The sequence below is a fragment of the Gracilinanus agilis genome, chromosome 2, assembly GCF_016433145.1.
Source record: "Gracilinanus agilis isolate LMUSP501 chromosome 2, AgileGrace, whole genome shotgun sequence".
Taxonomy (NCBI): domain Eukaryota; kingdom Metazoa; phylum Chordata; class Mammalia; order Didelphimorphia; family Didelphidae; genus Gracilinanus; species Gracilinanus agilis.
In genome coordinates, this window is record NC_058131.1 from 329505118 (window position 1) to 329515904 (window position 10787).

Genomic DNA, 10787 nt, shown 5'->3' on the forward strand with positions numbered 1-10787 from the left:
GGGGAATACAGCACCTTTTTTCTTTTCTTTCTTTTTTTTTTCCTCTAAAGGCCCAGGGCCTGGCACCTGGTAGAAAAGGACCACAGAGAAGAAAGAGACTAACACACTTTGGAATTCATCTGATTAAAAATGTGCAGTTAAATAGTATAACCCTTGGCAACTTGAGGTGGCCATATGGCTATGATTTACAGATGTTTTAATTAGTCAACAAGCAGCATAATATTTTGGGAAGAAAAAAATATGTTGGACCTGGAGTCAGTAGATCTAGATTTAAATCCCAGCTCTGATATGTATGAGCTGTGTCATTAAAATGTTGTGACTTTGCTTTTTCTCATCTGGAAAAAGAAGATAAAAGCATACAACTTTCAACTCTGTTGTTCATCCATTTTCCCTTGATACTCTTCTCTTCCTTCTTGTCTGGCTGCTCCTTCTCAGTCTTCTTTGCTGAGTCATCATTTAATTCATGTCTCCTAACTGTGGGTGTACGTCAGGGGTCTATCTTGGACTGTCTTCTCTTCATCATCTATTCTATTTCACTTGGTCATCTCATCAGCTCCAATGGATTCAAATACTAACTCTATGCCAAAGAGTATCAGATTGATTTGCCCAGCTCTAATCCTTTTCTCTAACTCTAGTCTCTCATTTTCAGCTGACTTCAAGATATTTCAGGATATCCCATAGGCATCTTAAACTCAGCATCTGTAATATTGAACTCAATATTTCCCCCCACACCCTCCCCACACTCTCTTGTATTTCTAACATACCTTTCACTATCAAGGGAATCACTATTTTCTGAGCCTTCATGTTAAAAAACTGGGTATCCTCAATCTCTTCCCTCTTTCTCTCTCTCTTTCTCCCTTCCTGCACTCTGCTCCTTCCCTCTCTCCCTCCCTCTCTCTCTTTCTCTCTATTTCTTCTCTCTCTCTGCCTCTCTTTCTCTTCCCCTCTCATACTCCCTCCCCCTTTTCCTTTCTTCTCTGTCCCTCTTTTTTTCTCACTGTCTCTCTTTCCTTTCCTTTTTCCCTCCCCCCTCTCTCTCATTCCTTCTCTTCCTGTCTTTCTTTCTCTCCCTCTTCCCCTTCCCTCTCCCCTCCATATCCAATTAGTTCCCCAAACCCATTGTTTTTACCTTTGTAACATCCTTCATTTATTCCCCCTTCTCTCCTCTGCCAGTGCCACTACCCTGGTGCACTCCCTTATCACCTCAAAATTATACTACTGCTATAGTCTTATCATTAATCTCCCTACCTCATGTCCCCCATGCCTCCAGAGCATCCTCCACTTGGCTGCCAAAGTCATCTATGTAAAACATACACCTGACCATATCATCTACCTTCTCACTAAGCAGCTCCCTATTTCTTTCAAGATCAAATATAAACCCCTTCATTTGGCTTTTAAAGCTCTCCATCATCTTTCCCCTTCCCCAACCCTTCCAGTATTGTTGTACCTCATATTCCCCCAAGCACTCTGTAATCCAGTAATACTTTTTTCTCTTTTTTCAGCTTTTTTCCTCTCCAATGCTTAGCACAGTTCCTGGAACTTAGGAAATGCTTAAATATCTTCAACTAAAACTACATATTTCCTATATGTTACCTACCCTAGAATGCTCTTTGCGATCAGGGAGTATTGTTTTTTTCTCTTTTTTTCAGTTTTTTCTTTCCAGTGCTTAGCACAGTTCCTGGCACTTAGGATACACTTAATAAATGATTGTTGATTGACAACCACATTCATACTGTAGGCAGTATGATGCAGTGGTTTTATATCTTAACATCTGCAAGCTTTTGGTCATATCATTTAAAACACTTTGAACCTCATTTTCTTCATTTGTAAATTATGGGGTTTCAATTAGATGACCTTATAGCTAGTGTTATATTAGGCATTTGTCATGAAGAATTGTATATTTTGGGGAAATTGATTTGGTCCCTAGAATATTTAATCTAAATATTGATGCCCTGTTATAATGGAATTGCGCATGTGTTCCTATTTATGCCCATTAAATAGAAACACTCCAAAAGAGAACCTCTATAGAAGATAAGATCTCTGTTCAGCCTATTTATGCCAGATTACCAGAAATGAAACTGTTGAACCCTAGAATTATATTCCTAGCACAACTCTTTTTATTGAATTTTATTTATTTGTTTATTACATTAAAGTACTCCTTTCCTTCTTCTCCTCCCCTCATTAAAGAAGGCATCATCTGACAAAAAGATATATACAAATAAAACACTATGTCTTACTTATTTCTATTTATCAGTTCTTTCTCTGGAAGTCATTCTTCAAACAATATTTCTGTTGCTGTATATAATGTTCTTTTTATTCTGTTCATTTCATTCATCATAATTTCATGTAGGCCTTTCCATAATTTCCCCAAAGCTTACCTGTTTGTCATTTCTTGCAGTGTAATAGTATTACATCACAATCATATGCCACAACTTGTTTAGCCATCCCCCCCACAATTGATAGGCATCCCTACAGTTTTAAGTTCTTTGTTACCACAAAGAGAGCTGCTGTAAATATTTTAGAATATATAGATTATTTTCCTTTTTTCCTGATCACCTAGAAAATAAACCTAATACTAGTATTGCTGGATCAAAAGGTAAACACAGTTGTATAATTCTCTGGGCATGATTCCAGATTGTACTCCAAAATGGTTGGATCAATTCACAGTTCTACCAACATTGTATTAGTGTCTTCATTTCCCACATCCCTTCCAACATTTGTCATTTTGCTCTTTTTATCATTTTAGCAGACAATATGATGATACATATATGGAAAATCCTAGAGTTAAAACTGAAAAATTTGTTGAAACTTACAAATAAGTTTAGCAATGTAGCAAGATATAAAATAAATTCGCATAAATAATCAGCATATCTATATATCACCAACAATATCCTTCAAGAAGGAAATGTTAAGGAAAGAGGTCTAGTCTAGCAGTATCAGATTTTGCACTAGCCCAAGACTTAAAGATTTTCTAGTTTAGGAGGTAGCTGGATAGCTCAATGGATTGAGAGACAGGCTTATAGATGGGAGATCCTGGGTTCAAATCTGGCCTCAGACACATCTTAGCTGTGTGATCCTGGGTAAGTCACTTAACCCCCATTGCCTAGCCCTTACCACTCCTCTGCCTTGGAACCAGTATACACTACTAATTCTAAGGAAGAAGGTAAGGGTTTTTGTTTTAAATTATCTACTCCAACCCTTCAAAAGGGAGGCCCTGGGTAGAGAACTGACTTATTCAAGGTCAAAGAGTTTAAATCAAAGACAGAGCCAGAATAAACCTTCACAATTCCAATCCAATGTTACTGTCTACCAAGCCACACTATAAAAAATGAGTGTTTTACCTTTTGGGGAACTACATGAGGTTAGTGTTTTCTTGTCTCCCTGTCTCCATATTCCAATGCACCTACATCTGGATACATTAAATTAACGAAGCATCTTAAAGCATTTACTATGTGCCAAGCACTGTTCAATACTCCCAGAAAATGAATTCAAGGGAGAGATAGTCTTAATGACCTTGCCTTCTAATAGAGGGAGACAACATATTCAAGGAAGGGGCAACCAGAAGACAATATTTTGGTTTGGAAAATCACCAGGATTATGAGAAAAAAACAGCAGACCAATTCATTATCATATCCTTTCCATGATAAATAAAAGTGTCAAACTGAATTGATTATACTTCTCATATCAAGAGGTAGAGAGATAAAGAATTGATAGAGGAAGAATAGTATCCAGAGAAATAGGTAGGAAAATAACTTGGTCGAAGATGAAAATGCATGATTCTAGGGAGTTGGGCTTGGTAGAGATTTCTTGGTATCCCTCCTCATTGACTATTATTCTTTAACCACTGCTGGCCAACACCATCATTATTGCCACTGTTAATATCTTTTCTGTCCTCTCCTCCTTTAGGCCTTCAAAAGTGCTCTGATGAGTTCCTATTGGTGTTCAGGAAAAGGGGATGTGATTGAAGATTGGTGCCGGTGTGACCTAAATGCTTTTGATGCAAATGGACTCCCAAACTGCAGCCCTCTCCCACAACCAGTGTGAGTTTAGCCCATTGATATCCTCCAGATGATGGTCTATGCTCTAATCCCCATCCCCAAATCTCCCGCCCCTAGTCATCTTTTTTGTCATCAGGTACCACTATGTAGTTTCTAAAGTTGATGCCTGGTTTCTTGACTGCATCTTCCTAGAGTACTGAAACCTTGGGATATCCAAGATGGGTTGTTGTTGCTGATAAGGATGTGTATTTGTTGCAAGAAAAGCCTCAATAGAAGAGCTGCACTGTTAGGTAACAATTCATATTCCCTTCCAATAAAAGCCTTTTCTGAATCCTCATCATAATGCTAAGAGGTCTATGGTCTTGATGGACAGACCACTAACTATGGAAAGGCCCACCTAAGAAACTAACAAGGTTGACTACAGACTTAGTGATGGATTTCATATGTCATCCCAGATTGGAAAAGCTCATTATCACCAGAAGGCTGGCTAAAAAGTGATTTAAAAATATTTTTTTTTCCAAAGTGATAATGGAGTTGTGATCCTTCTTATTGTATAAGGGGGAAGTCCTAAACTAATGAGATCAGGCATTCTCCAAGTATTGAAGCATTTGCTCTCACAGAAGGATTCTTTACTTTACAAAAGGAGTCTGTCTCCAGATTCTAGCTCTCCTATTTTGTGTTGATTCATAAATGAATAAATAGTTCACTGAATGAATGTTTGAGTGTTTGGGGAGCAGATCATAGGGGAAGAGGGGGCACAGTGAAAGTCAGAAAAATAAAGGGCAAAGCTTGATCTGGACATATTTCTCATCTAAGGATGATAGACTTCTTTACAGAACCTTATGTCTTAGAATTGATACTGAGTACTGGTTCCTAAAAAAAAGAGTGGTAATTGCTAGGAAATTGGGGTTCAATGACTTGCCCCAGGGTCAAACAATGAGGAAGTGTCTGAAGTCATATTTGAACCCAGGACCTCCCATTTCTAGGCCTGGCTCTCTATCCTCTGAGCCATCTAGCTTCCCCTAACACCTTCCCTTTCTGAAACAGTGGCCTCTCTCATCTAGGAACTCTTCAGAGTAGCCTGATCTGGAGGGTGGAGAACAGTATGTTTTGGGGTGGTCATCCCATCTTAGACAGCAACCAAGCAATCTTCCTTCCTTCAATTCACTCTAGGCTCCGACTGTCCCCTGGAGTAGAGCCTTCCAGTACTGTTGTCTCCCTTGAGTGGGTGGATGTCCAACCAGCCATCGGAACTAAAGTCTCAGACTATGTTATTCAGCACAAGAAGGTGGATGAGTACACAGATACTGATCTTTATACTGGTAAGTGGATATTCTTCAGGCACAATGCTGTCATCTGTAGGGATATTCTTCTACGATGAAAAAAAAATTGTCAACTCATAAAAGGACCCTGAGTAGAAATGGGTTCCTACTGGTCATTGAAGCTACTGAAGAATCTGTATCATCTTACTGGGATCCACGATTTGAGGAGATCAAGTGCTCCTTTTTGATCTGAGATGTGTTATTTTTGTGTCTTGGACTTTTAGTTTCTGTGATTTATGTCTACATGCTTTTACTGCATAGAAGCATGGTAAAAAACAGAAACAGAAAATCAAAGACCAATTCAAGTCCCAAAGGAACATCAGAATTTTTTCCCTCACCAGGAATGTCCTGATGTGGAATGTCCACTTTGGGAAAAATGTAAGTTCACGGGATTGATATATAATCTCATGAATTTTAGGAATGGAAGAGATTTTAGAGATAATCTAATTCAGGAGTTGACAGATTTTGGCCTGCTGTCCAAATCTGACTTTCACTTCCTTTTGTATGGCCCATGAGCTAAGAATGATGTTTACATTTTAAAATACAAAGTTTATTGTTATTTTAAAATTATTGAAATCATCCTTAGCTTATGAACCAAATGAAAATAAAAGGCAAAATTTGGCCAGCAGGCCATAGTTTCTCAACCTCTGATCTAGTCTGTCTCCCTCATATTACTGATGAGGAAACTGAGATTCAGGGTTACATAAGTAGTAGCCGCAGAGGCAGGATTTGAATCTAGGTTTTGCATTGCTAAGTGTATTTTCACTCAGACACTAAAAGTAGAAAAGTAGCATGGACAAATGGCTAGGGAATTAGCCCAGGAGTCAGGAAGACCTAGGCTCAAATCAAGCTTTTGACACATACTGCCTGAATGATCCTAGACAGATTACTTAGCCTCTCAGTGCCCCAATTAGACCTCTGAAATTATGTGAGACAGAACAGATGGCAATCCACACGGGTAGAGGGGGAGCACCTCACAAAGCATTCCCTAAACCTATGAAATCAAAGGTACAGACTGAAGTGCAGACAAAACTCCTTTGACTTATGGCTTCTGGTTTATCATCCTTAAAACTCCAAGGATGGGGGATCAATACCAACCTCTTGTCTTTAAAGTGATGCTGAGAAGGGACAGCTAGGGCACTCAGTTTATAGAGAGCCAGGCCAAGAGATGAAAGGTCTTGGGTTCAAGTCTGGCATCAGGCCCTTCCCAGCTTTGTTACCTTAGGCAAGTCGTCTAACTCCATTTCCCTAGTCTTTATCCCTCTTTTGCCATGGAAATGATACTTAAGTAGTGATTCTAAAGGTTTAAATCAATCAATTAATTAATTAATTCTGAGGAAGGTTGGCTTGGCAGAATCAGACCAATTATAGGACCAGAATAAAGTGGGTATCCAGAACAGAATGGGGGAGATGTATATAAAGATTTGATGATAGAGTTGGTTGTTACTCTGAACCCCAATTACTGGCTATTTCTTCACGTCCTACCTCTGATCAGAATCAAATACAAATTTTTATCTTTCACTTAAGAAGGTGGTTGAAATCTTTGTATGAGGGCTTATGGTACTTCTCTGTAGTCTTTGAATTTGTTATTTCCACCTCCACCAGTCTACACAGTGAGTAACTTCTACTGCCCAAATAAGAATCATTGTTTTATTTCCCTATCACTAATGTATTGAAAACTCCGCTAAGCCCTTGCTTTGAGCTCAGTGCCTAGTTTAGGAGGCTTTTATGGCAAGATAGCCTTTGAACTTCCATGTCTATCAGTCAAATATTAGAAGAGGAAAAGATTTCTTTTTTATTTTCTTACTACCCCTGACTATTTTTATATTGCTTCCTCTGAGATTGGGAAGAAACTGGTCAAGAGAAGTTTGTAAAGTGGAGCTGGCCAGAGAGGGAAGTAGAGCCCCGAGCACGGATGCTATTAAAGGCCAAGTTGGCTGGCAATGGGTATGCCTAGATCATGAAGACTGTTAAGTGGAATTGGCTAGTAAAGAGGAGACTTGTGTCTGTATTGCTTCCACCAAGCAATTCTATCCCAGAGTTGTAATTGGAAGTTGGCATTTGTTTTGTGATGTTTGAGTCTGTTATTCTTTTAAAGTCTACCCTCTCTTCTGTCTCTTTCTCCCTGTGACTCTGCTTCCTCATGTCTTTGTCTCTTTTTTTTTCTCTCTCGCCCCTTTTTCTTGTTTGCCTCTCTCCACCTTCCCTCCTATTTTTCCTTTTTCCTTTATCCCCTCAATCTTTTTGGGAATGTGAAAAATAAGAAGATGAAAAGGCAGTATTGACTTGTAGGAAGATCTATAGGAGAAAAGAGTTAAAGGAGAAACTGAGTCTTAAATTCTCCCTGATATTCTCCCAGTTGCCCAGGGAGTCTAGCCTGCAATAATCTCTTCCTTCTCTAAATTCTTACATTTTACTTTCCATATCATTTAATCAGCAATCATACTTTTCCTTGTGGAGTCTCCTGTTTTGTTGTCTTGAATTGCTATTTAGTATTCTGACTTTTCTCATTAGCTACATTATGAGTTCCTAGCAGACAAAAAAAAAAGAGATCATACACGTTTTTAATTCCTTACCTTTCTTGGACCTAGCAGAGCACTTGGCACATTGTAGATAATATTTCTATAAACATTGACTGATTGACCATGAGGTTGGGGATGGGGAGGTCATGGATATTTGGAACAGTAGAAATAAGTAAAATAATAAATGCTTTGAATTGTCAGCCTTGGAAAAAAGGTCCCATTTCCCCTATCTATTTATGAATATTATACCAAAAATAAACCGATTAACCATTTGCTATTCTCCAGCATAACTACAGTACTCCCAATAGAGATAATTACTTCATGAATGAGCAGTGGCAGTGAGAGTAAAGGATACAGGATAGGGGACAGGGAGGGAAGAAAACAAAGAAAAGAGAGATCATCTCTATGATGAAAACATAGCATCGCTATGTTCCCAGTCACCCAGGTGTATGTCATTCTCCACTATTTCCTAGTCTTCATCTCCCTGTCCTCATTTCCATTTAGTTGTCAGTTTTAACTCAACAACATCATTCATTTCAGTCCCCTTCTCTCCCTTCTTATTGCCTCTACCCTAGTTGAGGGCTTCATCAATTCTTATCTAGGGTATTTTAATAATCTTCTAATTGACTTCCCTCTTTCTAGTTTCTCCCCTCCACATAGCTATCAAAATAATCTTTCTAAGGCACAGATCTGGCCATGCCATATCTTGTTCAAAACATTTCAGTGTTTCCCCATTGCTTCTAGAATAAAATAAATACTCTTCAGCTCATTATTATCTAGTACCTCTCCAGGCTTATTTTCTGTCACTCCCCTTCAGAGATTGCTTCAACCAAACTCAACTGAGTTCCATAAAATTCAACATTTTATCTCTTGCTTCTGGGTACAGTATTTGTACTAGAAATCCCCAATGCCTGAAATACGTTCAATTTTTATTTTTTAACATCCTTTTTTCCCCCTTTCTTCAAGGATCAGTTCAGATCCTTCCTTCACTTCCTTCACTAAGTCTTCTCTGACCCAACATTTAAGAGTACTTTCTCTCTTTTCAAATTATATGTAAATATTTATTTTTTACTTAGTGACATGTAAGTGATATCTTCCAGTAGAACATAAGCTGTTGGAAGACAGGAGACTCTTTCACTTTGTCTTTGTGTCCTCACTACTTTACACAGTGACCTGTACACAATTGTTACTTCATCCTAATTTGAGTCTTTGAGTTAAAGAAGGGGGAACCAAGAATGAAGGAGGGGTGAGGAAAGTAGGAAAAGAGAGAAAGAAACAGAGAAGGAGGGCAAGAGAAAGAGGAGAAAGAGGAAAACAAAATAACAAGCAAAAGAGCTTGTTTTGGGTAGAGATTCCAGATTGCTCACACATTTGGTCAGGTGAGGCCAGAGCAGGAAAACATGGGGTTTCTCCTTTGATCTCTCTGGATTTCTGCCGGGCAGCTCGAGAACAGCATTGGAATTATTTATTTTTTCTTCTCTCCCCCTTTTTAAAAAAAATTTATGGCTGCCATCTGTTTGACACCCTATTGAATTGGCTGCTGAAATGCTGTCCCCTCCCTGCCTCCACCTCCCATTCCCACCCCCTCATTCAGCCTCATCTTTGTTCCTCTAGGGGAGACCTTGTGCTTGCTTCACGGGCTAAATGGGAAACCAAACCTGAGCTAAAGAGTTATCACATTCCAGTTGTTTTGACCCAGAAATGGCTCTTGTCATTAATGATGATTTTTTTTTTTGCTTGTGTGTTCATCATCTGTCACCCATATGAAAAACAGCCCTTGGACTTTGGACTCTTCCATGTTTCCTCACTAGAGGAATCAGAAGGAATCAAGTTTCTGCATCTTTGTACTCTCAATTGAGGATGGTTAAGGCAGCCTTCACAGATGAGAGCAAAAAGGTTGGGTAGAGAAGGGGGCTCAATCTAGCCAAAGGCTAGCTGGGAGGCAGATGGGATACTCTAGGCACATGGGGGAATGATAAGAGGATAGAGCCCAGAGGAGCCACTAGGTCACATGCCCTCAAAGGAGACTGAGGACACAGATGGATCTCAAGTGAACTGGGATCATATGTATTGCCAGAGGGAGAGGGGAAAGCAGATGGTCATTTATGTGGATTAGAAAAGGTGGGGGATGGAAGCTTTCTTCTTTTCTGGCCCTAGGGTGGGGGGACCTATAGTATAGGATTTTCTTATGAAACACAGAGCTTGAGGACCAAATCTTATTGTTTTCTATTATACCTTTGAAGGACTCATGGAATTCTGAAGCAGACAAGGACCATCAGATTATCTAGTCTACTATATCATTTTACAGATAAGAAAACCAAATTCTGAAGAACATCAGATTTGACTTGTGAAGACCTGAGTTCAGATGCTGATCCTGCCACTTATTCTCTGTGTGGCTTTGGACAAGTCATTTAACCTTTATAGGCCTCAGTTTCCTCTTCTTCAAAATCAGGGAGTTAGACTAGACCTCTTCTGAGATACAGCTAGTTTTAAATCTGTTACAGAATCATCCCATGAAATGACTTACACATACAATGATTTTGTGGCAAAATTAGAACAAATACTCAAGAGTCCTGTCAGCTGGTCCAGGATTCTCTCCTTGCCTCCCTCCTAGACCCCTCTTACTGGAATTTTCAATTGGTTTGTTTACTCTTTTCCTTTCATGTGTCCCTCTCTTCCACATGGGGATTCCTGTCTCTAACTTGTCAACAGGCAGGGCTAATGGGTCCAAGGCATCTAGGACTGGTCCCTTCTAAGCAAATCAGTTTTCTATTCTCCACTATCACCTATGCTATGGGAAATAGTAGTATCTGGATCCAGTCAATGGCCCTGGCCCCCATTCTCTCCTGGCATCTGTGAAACTTTGTTTTTTCTCCTGGCAATGATCTCTCTCTCTCTCTCTCTCTCTCTCTCTCTCTCTCTCTCTCTCTCTCTCTCTCTCTCTC

At 39.4% G+C, this 10787-nt stretch overlaps 1 protein-coding gene across 1 annotated transcript in view; it reads left to right on the forward strand.

Annotated features, from left to right (window-relative positions):
- ASTN2 (astrotactin 2) overlaps positions 1–10787 on the forward strand; it is a 970320-nt gene that overhangs the window by 702015 nt on the left and 257518 nt on the right. The window contains exons 18-19 of the mRNA XM_044659771.1: positions 3907–4040; positions 5172–5320. Of these exons, the coding sequence (XP_044515706.1) occupies positions 3907–4040; positions 5172–5320 (283 nt within the window). The remainder of the gene's footprint in view (positions 1–3906; positions 4041–5171; positions 5321–10787) is intronic.